Below are 18,537 nucleotides of genomic sequence, written 5' to 3' on the forward strand. Positions count from 1 at the left end.
TAAAAGGATTTCACTGTGATACAATGAAGTTCTTGACAGTGCAGGTGAAAATACAAACTCTTTTTTCCCAGTAACATCTTCCTAATTTAAACATACAGTAATCTCTTGGGAAGTTACCAGAAGGTCCCTTCTCTTCCTTTTGACCTTTTCACATCTTCTGTCCAATACTGCTCTCTTTTACCTGTTGACACATCAGGTGCCGTAGTCTGAGATAGAAATCACTGAAATGTCACAAGTTGAGCTCCTGAGAACAATATATTCTTAGTCTTTAGAAATAAGCATACAATACTTAAGGTTACATGAATTAGGTAATTCAGTTGGTCAGATTGTTGGATCACACGTAAGTTTTAGAAAGATTTCAAACAAAGTAATAAAAAGAAATATATTAATACCAAAGAGAGAATCTGGTATCAGGACATATTTTAATGCAACTCAGTGTTTCATTAAGTTGTCTTTAATTATAGCAATAATTATTAAAAAGTAATAATGCTCTTCTTGAATGTGCATCTTTCAAATGGACAGATAGCAGCAGCAGTTGGGAATTAGCAATTACTTGTCATGTATCAAAGACTGATGGTTGGACTTGATGATCTCAAGGGTCTTTTTCAACCTAAATGAATCTATGACTGCAATGGCTTTTGGCTTGTAGGTTGAATAACACTAGTGAATATCTCTCAACTACAGTCAGCTTTTACAAGATGAAGGAAAAGGTTTATAACACAATGGTTTTAAAACTATATATGCTAGACAGGCATGCAGCATATATAAGATTTTTGAGTTATCTTAGAAGCACTGATGTATGAAAAATAATGTTTTTTCTTTTTTTTTTTTTAAGGCAGTTGCTACTTGGTGCAATTGCTGTGAGTTCTGCATTATAAACTGTAGCATTTAGGTTATTGTCAGAGCTTTTTTTTTCCTATTATAAGAAGGTGCATCTGGGGTAACCTGGCTCTTTGTCCACCTGTCCTTGAAAACCTCTAGCAATTCTGTAGGTTCCTATGCTATTTTTTAACTGTATGTAGCAGTTAAGTTTGAGATTAGGGAAAAATATAACTTTCATGTTACCTATTGCCTTTTTCTCTGTACTCAGTGAATAGGAAGAACAATTATTTTGATTTTGGCTAATTTTATGTATTTGAAAATTCTCCCCCAATTCTCTTCACACAGAGAAAAATTTCCCTGTCGTGCATACATTAGAAATATACCGTGCTAAATCAAAATCATAGTCCATCTTTGCATGCTGAAAAGTTAGCATAATCTCCTAGCGAACTGATATCACTCTTGAGTATTGGTCTAGCAGTTCTTGGTTTACATTCGGATGCTTCATTTGTCACAATCCACACATTAGAACTGACCTACATGCTTATGGCAGTATTTGGAAATTGCAATTATTTTTTCCTTCCCTAATGAGTAATTAAGCCTCTTTGCCATAGATGCAGAAACTTCCTTTTTTTTTAAAAAAAAAAAAAAAAAAAAGAAATCAACATTATCTACTGTAAATGTTTGTCTGATACCAGCTGGGAGTTCAATAGTGCCACAGAATGTTATTAAAGCTTTATAAATGAGTCATTGAAGGCTTGACTGACCTCTCCTCAGAATCATTCTTCTCCTATTCTTCCTAATTATATCTTTTCTGTATAAAACTTGTCATCATCAACCAACCATAAAGCTTCCAATTAAGAAGCGAATACACTTCCCCCATTCTTTTTCAAGATACAGTTTTATTAATATCCCTTAATTGAAAGGGAAGGATTTCTTTGTGTTTTAGTGAAAATACTGAGGATTGCATCAAATATGGTTTAAATTTGTTGGAATCCTAATAAGCAGAACCTGATCTACAAGCTAAAGGTCTGCAGAGGGAATTATGTTGATAAAGTAAATTGGTAAGAGGCCCTCAGCTCTCTCCTGAACACGTGCAAGTTGGATGGAACAGAAGAAATTTAATTAAATAATCAGCTCATCTCAAGGGCCTTTTTTTTTTCTTTCTTGATTATATCAAGAAACTTAATGAATAAGAATGCAGTGGAACTACCTAGATAATGTATATAACTTGCCTCTTGGTTAAGCTATCCCTTTATCTTAGGCAGGAAATTAATCTTTTGGGCTATAGATTTAAAGAGAATCGCCTGTATCAGAATTTTGCGTGGGACACAATATTACAGAAAAATGCCAGTTTCCCATCTCAGTAGAAACATGTATGCATCTTTCTGTCTTTCTGCCAGAGATAAGTTGCCTTTTTTCAGTCACGCAGGGTTGTCTCTGATAACCCCTGATGTACAAGAACTTGGATTGTGTCAGGCTGGTTTCAGACATGGGTGGAAGGTTTTCTCTTGCCTGCTCATTCTGAGGTGTGAATTTTATCCCCCAGAGTTGAGATGTTTTATAACTTGTCTTGTGCTGTAACAGCTATAAGCAGATTAACAACTTAATTCTGACCCTAATGTAGTCAGTAGTCACCATACACTACTCCGCTCAGGTGTAATCTGTCAAGGCAAAGTCGCTTCTGTTCTTGAAGTCTAAGAAGTTTGTCTGCTGCCTTGAAGTCTAAGCGTTTTCCTGTCTGAGACCTAGCTCTTTGATGGGTTGTTTATGTGCCATATCAAATCACCTTTCAGAGCGTTTGGTGAACAGCATCTAACACCTGCAGGATAGATGGCACCACTGATCATTCCTGTAAGTCTTTGCCCACTCTAATGGTGTACTGAATTTTTGTCCTTCACAAGTGATTTTTATCGTTATTGTTGTTCATAGTTTTCTTTTATCAACTGGGTTTTGGTTGTGTCAGACTAAATCCTACTGGGTGCTTCTCAAGGTACATAGCACAGTAAAACTGTAAGATTTTGTGGGACCATACAGCAATTTAAATCTTTTGTTCAAACTAACTGCTTGTCACAATTAAGCATAATTTCTTTTGAACCAAATTCCAGGGTTATATTCTAGGAAGAAATCTGGTGGGGCAGGGAGCTCTCTATTACATTAGTGTTTAATAATACCTAGTGAAAGAACGCTAGGGTTTTCATTTCTTTGCACAAAGAGGTGAGATGAAAATGATAAGTTGAAGTAGACAAGTTAAAAGAAAATAAATACCTTTTAGACAACAGAATTGATGGTTGTTAAGGATTCGGTGTTGCATTTGAAAGAGGTTTGCAGAGTGGCTGCAGTTTCATGTTACTATTACTAACATGCAAGTAGCAGCTTGATGGGTATGAAATACTGAATTCCTTCTTTATCTGTTTTGCAGAGAGGAGTCAGGATAGCACTGCAGCAGTGCTGTCTGATTCCAGTTCCACACAGGATATGTTTAATGAGCCTGCCAGTTCTCAAGACAGCCTGAGGAAGACTTACACAGAGAAGAGGATTTCTACTGCCTGTGCTGATGCACTGATGCCCAGCAAAGAGACCCTGGGATCTACAGAGGAAAAGAGTATGCTCATTTTAATAGATAATGTCAGCTGGTACATTCTCATTAAAATGTTTCTTCTGGCATGCAGAAGCACTGAAATATGCTGCACTGTGGCTGAGAATGTTAACTAGGCATTATTGCTGTATATACGTGCGTAGTTTAAAATTAGAATCGTGCTTTGCTCATGTGGCCATCGTCCCAGTTCGTAATGCCTGTTAAACTTCATAAATCAGAGAATCATGATAAACTGCTATCTGTGGTGGCCCTGTGACTGGCTTGCCTTCTTTTAGGTTATTACTTAGAGATATGAAACATTGAAGAAAGACTAGGTAGTTGTGAGTTATTTTAAGATAACCTCGATCACAGTATTTTCTCTTTTCCCCAGATGTAGATGCCCTTTTTGTTCTGGCCCAGTAACAGCTTGATATTCAGTACTTAAAAGAGCACAAGTAGTGGAATTAGATGTTTTAATCCATGGGACACTTTATTTTGGTGGAGAGTAGAATTGCTTTCTACCACACTTTTCCATATAAAATAGAACTAAGTCTTTTGTATTCCACTGGAAAAACTGTTTCAGAATTTTTTTTAGACTTTATCCAGAAGCTGGAATTTCCTTCTCTGTTGTTTTGCACAGTTGGATATGGCAGTAGAGAGGCTGGACTTCACTAGGGAAAGAGAAACAAAACGGATATATTAATTTTGCCCACCTTTCCGGGTTGTAGGCCCTTTGTGTGTGAAGTCTGCCGGTTCAGACCGTGCTGTACTCTCTTCCAGTTTCACAGAACCACAAAGCATGGGATGTGGATATCCCTAATTCGCTTCACCGATCTCACTAGGAACAAGTGTCCTCAAGCCATCTTTATGTTCACAAACTTTGATATCTTGCTTTCTTGTAATATTTTACTTCAGTCTTGCTTGAGCTAGGGAAGTCTGCGGTGATGCTTGCATCAATATAAAGTAGATGTCAGTTCCTGATTTTGTAAAATAACACTTACGTAATCACTAAATCCAGTAACCTTTTGGGTGTTGGACTAAAACCATGACTCTTCAGGCTTGCAGCAAGTTAGTTGTGTTATTGTCATCGGTTGTCTTTCAGGAAAACTGTATTGAATCAATTCTTGCATGAATCAATTCTTGCATTACTGACATTTATTAGAACAAATGTTGTAACTGTAAAGTAGCTTCCTGACTTACTCCCAAGTCGTATTCAATGTCAAGGTTTATTAAGGCTTTCTAAACTTAAATGATACTTCTATGGTTTTTATTCATAATGTGTGTTTTACTTGTACTAGATGGAAAACAGTTTCACATGCTTTCATTCCCTCTGCTGTATGAGCTAAGATTTTTCCAGTCATTTGAATCATCCTCAGCCTAATTAAACAAAATACAAAACCAAAGCAAGCTCTTTATAAGTGAAAGATCCATAGACTTGCCACGTAAAAGGTATTTGAAAAAAAAACACTGCTAAGAAATGCTCGAAAAATTGTACCATAAAGCTATCTTTATGTGAAAATCACAATGGATACATACGTTATCCAAATAAATTTTGAAAAATTTCTGTTCTGGAAAACAGACTTGACTTGAAGTTTAGCTCTATTGTAGAAAAAGTTAAGGAGCAGCTTCATACTTGAGTACATAGTATACTTTAGTATATCTCTAGACTGGAGATGAAATCTAATACAAGAGGCTCTTTATCTTAGGAAAGGTAAGACAGTAAAATTCCATGACTAAAAATCAAAGCTGAAAAAACTTGAACTGCATGTAGCATGTGTGTTTTCAGCAATACTGACTAGCTAACAGGAAATGTGCAAGTTCCTGCTGTCACAGATTTTTTCTGAAGTAAGATTTGATATCCTTCATGAAAAGATGGACCAATTGAACTATGAGTTACCAAGTTGACTGCAAAAATATTTGGATAGAACTGTAGGTCCTGCGTTATCCAAAAGGCCAGGTTAGCTGCTGCTGATCGTTCTTTTTGTATTTTGGAATTGTGTTCTTCTAGATAGATTGTTAAGAATAATATGTTTCACTTGGCAGGGTGGCTTTAATTTTCTGTTCCTTTCTTTGCAATAGAATTTCATTGAATTTAGTCTTATTGCCTTCCTTTGCCACCACCCCTCCCTGCCCAGTTACCTTCCAACACGGTATACACTGCACTGTGTAAGGTATGCTGAATTCTTACTACTGCGCAGGTAAAAGGCCCAACTAAAGACTATTGAGAGATCAGTGTGTAGCTCTGTTAACAAGCTGAAGATGACTTATTAAACATCAAGAATAGACATCATCTTTTTTCACTTGCTAATTCTGTCTATGCTGTAATGAAGAAAAGGATTGTCATATGTTGTAGTTCATTTTTGTCATTTTGCATATGTCATTTGCCATTTTATTATTTTCATTGTCATTTTTTCTTCTTTTAATATTCCAGTGGCAGGAAAGTCAGAAGAGCTGCTGGAAAGCTCAGAATCTTACCATCCTGCTGAGCCTACTGGCCAGAAAATTCTGTTGGATCCTCAGCCTGCTTCTGGCAATCCCACCAAAGCTGCAGTCCTCCTACCCTCACAGTGGGACTGCAAGAAGAAAGCTGAACCTTGTGGAGATTCATCTGAATTTCCTCAGGGTCTTCCAGCAGACCTTGAGGAGCAGCGGAAGTTCCTGACAGAGCAGTGCATCGCCTCCTTCTGTTTGTGCCTCAGCCGCTTTCCTCAGCACTACAAGAGCCTCTACAGATTGGCTTATCTGTACACATACAGCAAAACACACAAGGTGAGCAGACCACTGATAGAATAGCTGACTAGCTGTGTTTGTTGTAAAATTTGTAAATACTGTAAATAGTCTGTGTTGCTGTTTGTACTGATTCAGAAGTCAGTGTTAAAATGTAGCAGGTAAGTTTAGTTCAGTTTGGACTGGAACTATACTTCTGGAAGTCTTTGATTCCTAGATTGTCTTATTCATGTGCGTGAGGCCATATGAGTACAAAATGCCTTTTTCATTGATGAACTAAGTTACTTTTTGTTGTTCACCAGAAAATTACCTTTTATATATGTCACATAAATGAAGGTGTTCTTTTAAAATTGAAGACACTTGCTGCTTTTACTGAGTAACTGGACTGAAAAGTTACTTGGAAGCAGGAATTCATCAGTATTGGTGTAAACACATCACATGACAAAGATAAACTTTCTGGGTATCTTAGGTCTTTGTAGAATGAAAGTTTTCCCAGTGTCAGAGCATGGAGATCACTAGCAGTTTGGGTCCATGTTCAAAACAGCATATGTACATTTTTTTTCTCCAGCTCCTTTACTTCATATTTACATCCCGTTTAGTACAACAAAATTATTTGCAGTTTAGAAATCATTGAATGAAATTCAGCTGGAGATCCTACTGATCATTAGCTGATGATTTTGGATTAAACAGGCATAACAATGTCTTGGTCACTGTAGTATTACCAGTTTCAGGTTGAAGTGAGGGTAAAATAACTTCCTTCCAATATTATCCTTGCATGTTCTTCATAATAAAATTAATTTAGAAAGCCTTGAGCTACAAGTCACCATTATTTTGATTTAAAATTTTATTATCTTACTTCTGCATGTTTCTGTTATTACATACTTCTGTTATTATAACCCTTTGTCTCTCTGAAGTATGCTAATAAAATATGCATGAAAAGTAAGCAGAAATTATGAGAGCTGTTTCACGAATTGTCATAATGAAGGTTTGAACTCACAAATTTTGTATTTGGAAATCTTGTGCATATGCTGCAGTGCATCACTTCCCAAATTATCTTTCCCACCACTGAAGCTTTTGTGAATTGAATTTCCAGTGTGTCCTCCAATAGGGGCAGGAAGGTAATGGCAACAACTAATACCACTTGCTTCATAGCAGAACACCCATTTACTGTACTGCTGCAAATTGAGCAGTAGCATGTATTAGCAGTCTATTGAAAGGTGATGAATATTTCATTTGGCTGTAGAGTGATTATCCAGAAAAATATGACCGTTTTTTAAAGATAATATGTTTTGAAAACATTCTTATGCTGTTTGTATGTGACAGTTGTTAATTTTTTTATGGAGCTAATCATTAAGAGGAGCTGCAGATTCATGCAATCTGTCATTACTGTTGCTGACAAATGATTTTATATCAACATTCAACAGAGAAAGGCTGCCTGTTTTCAATTCATTGGTTCTAGTAGCATGTCCTTGCCTGAGGAGCTACTTGCCAAAATATCTTTTTTTTTTCCCAGTGATGATGCCTCCTCTTTTGCTCTTTGTATCTCTCTATATATAAAATAACAGCTCAGTGATTTTTGATGTTTTTCTGTATGAAATGCACATTGTTGTCTAAATTTATCTTGTCTTGGAACTCAGAAAAATTGAATCTTGCCTGTTTGAGCCTAGTAGCTATCAGATTGGTTTCAGCTAGTATTGTTGGGTTTTACTATCCGTATTTATTATTTTTTTAACAAACAACTACTCAACACGGGAAGAAAAAATCTTCCTACTAGTATATTTAATCTACATACTTTCATGAGATTGTAATTTTTTCTTAGACACCTCGTGTGAATTCTTCTGTAGAACAATGTCAAATATCTGTGTTTTAATGGTACACTACTGCATTTCTAGTGGAAGTTTTACTCCTGAGCAAATGTAAAACACAAAATGCATCTACACATTTGCAGCAGCAATTGGAGTAAGAAGTATGCTTAGACATCCTGGTGACGAGCCCGATTTAAAAAAAAAAAATAGGTAAATTAGATCAACTTGAGTTGTTGTGGGGGCAGACTAGGTTACTGGTAGATTTTAGAAACCTGAGATTAATTTTAAGTATATAACCATCTTGGAAAATACAGCATTTGTGTGCCAGTGCCAGAAATATGTATGAAAATTTAGATTGATGGCCAAAATTCATGTTTGGCCAGGAAAGGAGCAGATTGGCAGGTCTCCATAGTGCACAGAAAAACAAATTTTCCATATGCAATCTGTTTTCTCCCATTTTACAGTATTACCGGCTTTGCTGTTGCAAGATTAGTAAAAATAGTTGAGTGGTTTTTTTAACATCCTTTTCAAAATCTTTCAACATTGTTTGGCTATGTAGTCTATTTTTTTTTCCTCTGCAAAATCCTGTTTACTCTTTGGAGGCTATATATTTTATTATGTTATCACAGCAAATTTTTACATAGCTGTTTTTTATTGGAACAAATAGACAGGAAAGTAAGGGTGAATTTTCAAAAGTTACTTCATTTCCAGTTTGGGCAATAGTTTAGTTTCCCATTTGCATTGTCTCTCTCTTGAAGTGAAGTTTTCATCCTTTGTGATGTTAGGATTTTACCTCCAACATGGCTGTTGGCACAGTTTGGAAGGGCAGGAAGACAGAACTTGGCAAGAGATCGTTCATCGCTATAACTAAAACACTTTGTGGATAGTGAGTAGTTGCCTTATGGTGTCAGGGTTCAGTATGTAGAAGTGGTATTCTGCAACCAGTAGATTGTCAGGAAATAAATATACTTAGGTGCTTTTTTATACTGCAATAAAAAATCCTCGGTCTGCTCATAGATATTGTTTGTATAATTTAGATTTTTTATCTTTTATTATGTCCCATATTAACAGACCTTGTAATGTTTTTTTTAACAAATGTTTGCTACCATCATGATGAACACCATATATAAAATACCATTAGTAATTTAAAGCTGGGATACTTGACAAACTGTTGCAGTTCAGTACCTGGTCCTCTGTATATTCACTGAGTAAGTGTGAAAGTCAACTTGTTTTGTGAAAGATACTTTTTAAGAAATATTAGCACGGCTCCAGTGTCATAGTATGCATTTACAGCTGGCTTAGATTATTTCTAGTGAAATGTCCTCCACTACATTTTCAGGATGAGGTTATGAATTTTTGTTCAGGAAGACTATGAATTCACTGTCATATTGTTCTATCCCACAGATTTTATAATATTACTCATCCATCAGCTGGGTAGAGACATAGTAATTTATGTACTCTAAGGCTAGTAATACTGAGTCCATGCTGAGATCCAATAACCATGATCCATTTCACAACAGAGACAACGTGGTCTGCCTGAAAGTACCGATGAGTTGTGTTTTATGTCCTTTTTGGGAAGGTAACAGTGGATGTGCTAATAATTAGACTTGTTTGAGTGTCTTTTTGATTTAGATGTCAATTGAAGAAATTAATGTCAGATATTGTTATATGTTACCAATATGATAGTCAAAACAGGCAGAATACATGCATGTAAAAATTACAAGATTATATGTAGGTTTAACATACAGACAGGCATAATCTGTAAGTTTTTAATATATCTAAGCCTTTCAAGTAGCAACAGTTTGGTAATAGTTTGTTTAAAATGCTATCTTGCAAGGTCAATAGTCTTTTTATTTTTCTTCTATTTGATGCAGTAACACTATGGTGTGTGTTTGTGTGTGGTGGTGGTTTGTTTGTTTTTTTTCTTAAACAGAGGGAAGGATTAAAGTGTAGTAGGATGTTCTGTACACCTCTCAGCAGCACTTGATGGAGTTTCCAAATTAGGTATTAGTGGCTTTTGACACCCTTGAGCTAAAGGGTATCTATCTCTGAAGTGACTCAGATTTCCAGTTGGTTGACTGTAAAAGATTTTTCTTTCCCACTTGAACAATGCAGTAAACTTTTCTGCAAGTTCTTGTACCCTGTCAGTCATCTTGGCTTTGAATCTTGAGGTGACGAAGATGTGGGAGGCAACAGCTGAACCGGAAAGAGTGCTTTGTAATTGCCCTGAGTCAGAAAGCTAAATCCAGTATTTCAGACTGGCAAGCAGCGTGCCAGGAGGAATAAATCTCTTTTCCTATGTCCTGAATCCCTTCACCCACTCCTAATAACTTCATCAGCCAAAAACAAAGCAGAGCAGACTCTGTGAAATCTAATGAGTTAAGACCTGTTCAGGCATATTTGCTGGGAATCACTGATCGTGCTGATTTAAGAAGGGTAGTGGAAAGTCTGTAACTACATCTTTTATTCCCATTAGTTTTGATTGTGTGAAGTTACCGTATAATTGCACCATTTGTCTGAATGATCTTTTTTGCTCCTTGCTAGGTTACTGTCATCATATTCAATAAAAGCCTGTGAATTATATGTCCCATATACATGCCTGTGAATGGTCAGTATAATGTGCAGAGCAGATCACCAGGGCATGACACTGCACTTAATGATTTCTTTCCATTTTCAGTATAAAACTAAGATTCAGGAATACATCTATAGCTAAAATTTGTTCAGACTGGGATTTGGGTTTTGTTTTCCTTTATATTTTTATGCAATGGTTTTAACGGTAAGATTCACATGGCTATATATTAGGCAATGTTTTCCTTTGTTTTCACAGTTTGAATATCCTTATGTTTATGATGACTATGATTGACATAAAATAAAGCATTTATATGCCTGGCTTGTGAGAGTTGTGCTAGGCTTATTATTTTTGCTGGATTTTGATTTTACTCAAAACAGGTTGGCTTTCATGGAAGACCAGGCTTTTGTAGGTTCTTTTTTGTGTTGTATTTTCTTCTGTATGTATCTCGGAGTATTTTACAGGCATAGGTTAATAGAATTACAGAAAGACAGAGTACAAAAGCAGTATGGTTAAAAAAAAAAAAAAGGTTAAGTTTATATACTTCGCTTTCTTCAATCTTAAATTTGACACTTTGATAATTATTAAATTCAGTGGTCACCCTGACTAGCCAGGAAGTACCTTGTGGATATTTGTGAGTGAATGTGTATTTGTCCCTTACCAGAGGGAAAGCTACACAAACCCTTGACTGTTGTACATTGTAATTATGAAGGTCCTGTATAAGTACTCTATATCCATTCTCTGAATGAAGTATTTTTGACATCTGTAAATATCTGGTTAATATTTCCAATGTTCAGCTCTCTTGCACATGAATCCATAACAATCCCTTTAGCGTTTTGCTAAAAGGGATGCTCCAGTTCTGTAAGACGTTGGAGGTTTCTGCATGACTACTGTCATTAGGACGAAGTGCTTATGATTAGGCACGGCTTTTACTGTTTCTCCAGAATCTTACAAAGAAAATCATCTGGAAAACAAGCTAAGATTTTTGTTAACAACAACAAGAAAGTATTGAGGCGATATTACAAGTGGAATATACTTGTTGGATGGACATGATTAAATCAAATTTATGATTCACAGAAACATATCTCCAGCCCACCGAAAACAAATCAGAATTCAGCATTGTAACTTGCCTCTGTAGAACCAAGTGGCTTCCTCTTTCGTTTGTTTGCCCTGTTAAGTTGTAAGTCTGCAGGAAAAAAAATCACCACCAAAAAAACAGCCTAATGCTACTTTGTGATACTGAAAGAAATAAAATGAAGTAAAATAAACCTCTGTCAGTAAAACCTTACGATAAATAATCGTCTCATCTGTTAGTAATTCTAAATACCATGTTTTGCCTGGAGCCAACAGCTGTCCCCTAGTTCTCCACACTACACAAGAGATGTTCATGCATTGAACTTGTAGAGGGGTAGTGCTTTTATGAATTTTTGATTGTTGTCTATCGTTTATTCTCCTACCAATGCTTTCTTCGTGAACTCCTTGAGCACTATTAACTAAACTTGATGACAGGCATGGAATTTTTCAGAGAGGTTAAAATTACATGGAGGGCAATGGCTGAGTAGAGGGATAAAAGGCCTGAATTAACCACTTCAGTAAAAGAAGGCTGCAAGTTTGGGCTTACTGGTTACCTCTTCTGTTTGGCTGTAGAGCTGGCGTGTACTCTTCGGTGGTGGCTAGCCCTGGGGAAGGGCTGAGGGAGGTGACTTTGAGAGTGTGGTGGGGCAATGAAGTTGGGCAAACTGGAGGGTCTGAGGGCCAGAGAAGAATAGCAGGGGTGGTGGGGTGGGCACAAAGGGGCCTGGAGGAAGGCTGCGGGATACGCAGGACACTGAGCTCCACAGTTTGGTGAGAAACTGTATTTTATGTATAAATTATTTAATATTGTGCTTTAATTCATCTTTTAACAAAATTGTAGGTGTTTTAAATATGCTTATAGTGCAGATTTCTGTAGGTGACAGGAGATAGCAAGTGGATCTCAATAAATGAAGACAGTTTAAAAAAACACAACAACAACAAAAAAAGGAAAACAAAACTTGGTATGAAGCTGGATTCAGCAGCTGTAGGGAACTGACTAATCCTCTGCTGGGGCTGATCAGTCCTCAGTGCTTGCTCTGAGAAGCAAACTGGCTTCTCTCTCCCAAGGGACGTCATCCCCAAAGCCCATGTCTCTACAAATACTGCTGGAACAGCAGCTATCTGGGAAATGAGAAATCACAATACAGGGTATTCAATAAAAGCAAGTAAGCACTTTTTGTACTTCTACCCATAAGGACGTTGTCTGTCCCGTTTCTTCCACAGAACCTGCAGTGGGCCCGCGACGTGCTGCTGGGCAGCAGTGTCCCCTGGCAGCAGCTGAAGCACATGCCTGCACAGGGCCTCTTCTGTGAGAGGAACAAGACGAATTTCTTCAATGTAAGTTTATACCGTTGATAAACACATCCTTACTTTCTCAGCTATTGTTTTAACACCTGTTTCTCATTTGAAAGGCTTGCAAAAGGCTGTAAAATTCAGCAAAGGCACATTAAATAAGCCATACAATTAGCAAAAGGAAAACTAGAATAGTATTATGGAGATACTTGCTTGGGTTTTCTCCTCTTGGAGGGAAAAACATCAGAAATAAACCCTCTAATGAGCTTGACAACATGGGGAGGCATCAATGCTTCCCAGTTACACATCATTTACCATATAATTGGTGGTTGAGACCTCTATAAAAATTGTAATTCTGTTCATCTAAATTATGTTCCTGTTCAGTCTTTCTCAGCTGGACTAGTAGTTCTCTTAACAAACTAGTTGCTCTAAGAAATCTCAGGATTTGGAAGGAGCTTCCTTGTATTCAGCTTTTGTAGTATGGTTCAGCAGAAAGAGTATTTCCAAGTCACGCAGTAGTAGCAACACTGTCTTGTAGACCTTGTGATATCTTTTAGTCCACAGGATTGTCTGTGCCCCTCTCAGTAACACGGGACACAATACTTTTGATCCTTAGATGAGCAGTTACTAAATTCCCTGCTGTAATTGAGACTTAAGTGCATTGCTGTTGTCTTCAGTATATCTGGCTTCTCTGTGATATGTTCTAGTTTTTTGTGCCTTCTCTTTCATGAAAGGATTCTGTAGCAGTTTTGTGGATTATGACGTGAGAAGGACCTAGAGAAGTTTTGTTTATTTCTGGATGATGTATATGTGATATGGTTGCCTGTGACTACAGTGACATAATTTTACGTCTCTGCTTCCCCATCCAGTACTATGTCCTAGCTCTGTTTTAATGTCATAATTCTTCTGATTTTTTTAACTTTATATCTGTTAACGTCTGTCTTCATCTTTGTTGTATGTTGTGTTAATTAGCACCTCTGTGCATACTTCTCGGTAAGTATACGATAAGTGCTTTCCTCTGATTATAATCCCTCAGCTGGGCTGAACAGCTAAGGAATACTGACTGGTTCAAAATTGTGTCGTGGATCTGTTTGCAAAAAGAGCGATGTTGTTCTATCTTTCTGGAAAGTTTTGATTAACAAATACCACCAGCCTGACAGGGTGTAGACCAAAAACTTGTGACCTGGTTGATGATTACATGGCTTTGTTCTGGTTATTTCCCTTCAATATTTGTCTGCTTTCTCCCTTAAGAATCCTGCAGTGTGATTAACTCTTCAAGCTGGTGAATACGTTGGCTGTGGTCCAGCTAACCAAGTATTCTCATAGATGTTAATGAAATTATTCAGCATGCTCAAAGTCAAGTGTGCGCTTTGCATGATCAAAGCCGACTTGTTCATCATCGCAGGGCTAAGTGACAAGAGTATCCTGTGTTTTCATGTATGGAGATGAGCAGTGGGCAACTGAGCAGCATGGATAAGGGAATGTTTCTACTTGAAAATGTGAATTACCACATTAAGAGAGATCGCTGGTTGACCTAAATCATGTCTCGTTTTTGAATGCTAATGCCAGATAATTTAACTGAAAGATAGATTCGATTGTATCCCTAGGTGCATGTTCTCCAGTGTTATTTTATACAACAATCATTCCTTACTCCGCGTATTGATCCTTTTGTACGCTGAAGGATGGAAAGTGCTTGTATGGATACTAGATAGCTGTGTAATAGTTCTGTTTTGTAAATCAACAAAAACTTAATTTACATAATTTCATGTTATTAATTTTATTTAATAAGAAATTAAACACTTTGAAATAAAAGCTAATCTTCAATGAAAAGTATATGCTTGTAATACCCCAGCAATACTATCAGAACAGTGAGCACATGTGTGAAAATGGTGACCTCAGCTTGGATTTAGGTTTGCCAACAGAGGAGGACAATGTTAGTCTGCAGTCGTCCAGGCAGAACAGTGCCTCCAGGCTGGAGACATTTCAGTTTGGGTCTCGAACGTTCCAGTGCGTCTCAGCTGTGATGACAGTGTAACTATGGAGTGCCTCAGATGGCCAAAACTACTTGTGGAGGCCTTTGTGAATCAGTGCTAACATCCTGACATTCCTGCGGGCATGTAGGTTAGTCTCGCTGCTAACAGGTACAATATACATTATAAGCTAAGCATGATTAAATATTTGATGATGTAATTTTCTACCAGCTATATTTTCAAAACTCTCTTCAAGTAGCACTCTGTGTAGAACGTGTGGCAGTGATCCAGTACAGATGACACAAACACAGCATGGTGAGAAAATCCAGATCCAAGAGAGAAATGGCTACAAGTACCCATGAAAAAAAAAAAAACCTGTTAGTGCCTCTAACGTTCCAGAATTGGACAAACCTAAAATCTGTGAACAGCTTGGAAAAAACCACTCTGCCACTGCATTGATTTTTGTCTGGGTTAAACCTCAGCTAACTAGCTTGTTCTCATGCAGAGCTCCTAGCCAGGCAGCGGGTAAGCACATGGGCTGCACCATCTGGGTCAGCGCTCAGAATACAGACTCGTGTGTCATCCGTTGCGTACAGATGGTGTTGCAGCCCACTGTCCCAGCTAGTGTCTTCACAGAGAGTCAGGTGATAAAGCAGAGCTCTATGGAGCTCTATGCAAGTAAGCAACTACATGTAATCTTAGAAATTAAATGGCCAACCTTAAGATTTCCTAAGCTTATTAATGCCCTCTGGGGTATTTTCAACAAAAACACTTTGCTTAGGGTGTTTGTTTGCTTCCATGTAACATATTTGGTTTTATTTTTGAGAACTCTTTAGCCTATGGTATAAAAGAATTAATGTCTGAGTGGCTTTCTGTATATATTTTACTACTGAAATACCTTTTTCCTTTGGAGCAAGTAGCGATAGAGTTTTTAATCTTTTGTACAGAAGATTCAGGGTTGTTGAAATTATAGCTGACTCAGTTTTACAAGTACAAACAACAGTGTGCAAGGGAGAAAGCTGAGCAGCTCAAAGACAAGTAGGGACTGTGCCAGCCGGCTCCTCCCAGACATTTTATAAATCATGCATACTCCTAGTAGAATTATTTATGAAATGTTTATGAGAGCACTGTATGAAAAGAAAGAAACCTGGGTAAAGTTGCCTCCTGTTAAATTTTACTGTGGGATTGCAGGTCTGAATCTGTGTGTCACGGTCTGTTGGCTAATTTGTTAACTGTCACTCAGCTGTGTCTGAAATCTCTTTGAATTTATTTTTTGCTGTCTTCAGAATGAGCAAAAAAGGCACGTTTGCTTAGCCCTGATTTCCTCGTTTGGCATATTAGGAGAATATCAGGATGCAGAGAACTTGCCTTTCTATGTTTTAGGTAAAGCATGCTCACTGCACTATTGTACTTCGTTGCTTCCCAAACAGAAGAGAACAGCCCTGATGTTCTAGGGTCGGTGCAGTGATTATTGCAGTTAGACTGGCAGGAGTATTAGCAGTGTTTCTATATGTGAATGTCCAAGTATTTTTTCTTTGGCCAGTTGTACTTTTCTCTGGAACCTGTGTATAAAGGTTTGCTCCAGCTTTCCTCTTTTATGTATGTGTATGTGTGTAAATATATAGAGGGACTCTTCTTTTTTTTAATTTAGAGGGCTCCAGAATGGTTTCTATAGTAACTAAATTAGAAATTAATTCACCGGGGAAAAAAACAAACATAACATTGCTTTATATAGTAGGGTACTTCTTTATTTATTCAGATTTCATACCACTATTAATAAAACAAAGTTAAGCTTTGTGCACAGATGATGGGTATTCATCAGTCTGTGGGTGTGTGCTGATTGTGGAAGAAGCATTTTGATGGTTGAGCTCGGTATATCAGTAACTTCTCCATATGGTTTAATGTACAGTATTTGTATTTTCCTGGCACGTTTTCCTGTAATAAAGGTCTTGATGTCCATCTTTGGTAACTGGTCCCCACGTAAGAAGATATATGTAAACCGTGCATGTGCACAATTTTACTATAATGCAACATTCATGTGTGTTAAGTCTTGCAAGCTGCAAATTGTTAAGGCTAATTGCTCTATTTTTAATTTCAAAAGAAATGCAGTATTTTTATTCGCTGCTGTATCCCCAAAGCTCTTTGTTCTGTGGTCTGAGTGAGCAGGGTCAAAGCCAGGTAGCATCCACTGGGAGTCAGAAGCTGAGAGAGAGCAGTGGTTTCACTTTAATTGCCATTGTCATACTAGGTGTGAGCAGGCACTGCAGTAGACGTGTGCTGTACAGAGCTGCAAGATCTGGATGCTAAGCAGCTGAAGAATGAAGTCTTAAAGTTTGGTACTGCAAGTTTCTAGGGGCAGGGCAATAACCAGTGGGTACTTTAATTCCTTATAGCAGGTTCTTTCCCAGGCTGTGTTTCAGATTCTGAGAGTTACATCTCTGTCTTTCCAGAAGAAAATTGATTCTGCAAAGTTGAGCAACCTGCAAGGACTGACTCTGCTTTGGGATTCTGTACAACTCGAGCCATATGGGTGATTTTGAGACTTAGGAAATGAAGGCTATTGTGAGGTCTCTAATATAAAATCATGGAGGAAAAGTTGATCAGGATTATTGGGGGGGGGGGGAAGGCAACGTGCCTCAGCTTTCTTAGAAACTGGGAAGTTATATCAAGGAAATTTCATTGTAGGCCTCAGTTGTTTTTGTGTCTTCCCTCAGTCATATATTACTGGTCACTGTCAGAACTATGGCCCTCAGTATATGGGCTTTTCTTTTGATATGATACAGACCTTCATTTGTTTTTCCACCTAGCTCCTGAAGTATGACCTCAGCATTAATTTATATTCCCATGACTTGAATTAAAGTGCAACATTTGCTACAGAATTTAATGTCTGTTGGCCGTGTGATGTGATAGAGATAACTGGGTGTATATCAACCAAGGGAAGAATGAAATCTGTTAGGGTGGTCTCCATTACGAAATGAAATCTGTTAGGTCTCCCAGGCATTGTTCTATCCAGCCTGAGTTTGCTTCTGGTGTTGACCTGAAGAACACCAAAGGGCCAAGGGCAGCTCTCCAAGGCTGATTGTGGCAGCTTGACTGAAGCTTCAGGTTGCTTGTTTCTTAGTGTGCACTGGAAAAGCCTGAAACTAGAGGCAACAGCTGACTAAAATCACTGCCCTAGAACTATAGCTGCTCTGCTTTCCTTCCTGTCCTTGGCTGATGATAGATCTGGGTTACTCTTCTCCTGCTCATCAGTTGTGTGTGTCTTTTCAGTTGGCAAGTGTGCTTCCAGCTCCTAGACATCTGCTATGTGGAAAATGAGTCTCCTTAAGAGAACTAGTACCATTTGAATTAGATTGGGAGGAAAGGGAAAGAACTTTAAGAGATGTACCGTGTATCCATGTGAGTTGAGATTGTGCCTCAGCCTGGTGGGATTTTGTGTCCAGTTATGTATGGGGACTCTAGGAGAATTCATCGTTATATTTGAGCTTATTCGTGATTGCTTGCAATTTTTTGAAAAAAAAGTCGGTCTTTTTAGCACTTCTAACACTTTATGTGAGTATGAGAGGATGCTAGTTCATTTTTTTTAAAAGTCACAAGTGACATCTCAGAAATCACAAGGTCTTAGTTAACTTGATTTTGCTTGTCTTGCTTCTGAGTGCTTTGGATGCCATTTTTAGTGTTTTGGATGTCATTTTTATGCAA

General features: G+C 37.6%; 1 protein-coding gene across 7 annotated transcripts in view; it reads left to right on the forward strand.

Moving 5' to 3' along the window:
- Positions 1 to 18,537, forward strand: part of CABIN1 (calcineurin binding protein 1) — a 110,206-nt gene that overhangs the window by 34,148 nt on the left and 57,521 nt on the right. For all 7 annotated transcript variants that reach the window (XM_048064124.2, XM_048064129.2, XM_048064126.2 and 4 more), the window contains 3 exons: positions 3,242 to 3,424; positions 5,829 to 6,166; positions 12,797 to 12,910. In XM_048064124.2, coding sequence (XP_047920081.2) covers positions 3,242 to 3,424; positions 5,829 to 6,166; positions 12,797 to 12,910 — 635 coding nt within the window. The remainder of the gene's footprint in view (positions 1 to 3,241; positions 3,425 to 5,828; positions 6,167 to 12,796; positions 12,911 to 18,537) is intronic.

The sequence above is a fragment of the Anser cygnoides genome, chromosome 17 (assembly GCF_040182565.1).
Source record: "Anser cygnoides isolate HZ-2024a breed goose chromosome 17, Taihu_goose_T2T_genome, whole genome shotgun sequence".
Taxonomy (NCBI): domain Eukaryota; kingdom Metazoa; phylum Chordata; class Aves; order Anseriformes; family Anatidae; genus Anser; species Anser cygnoides.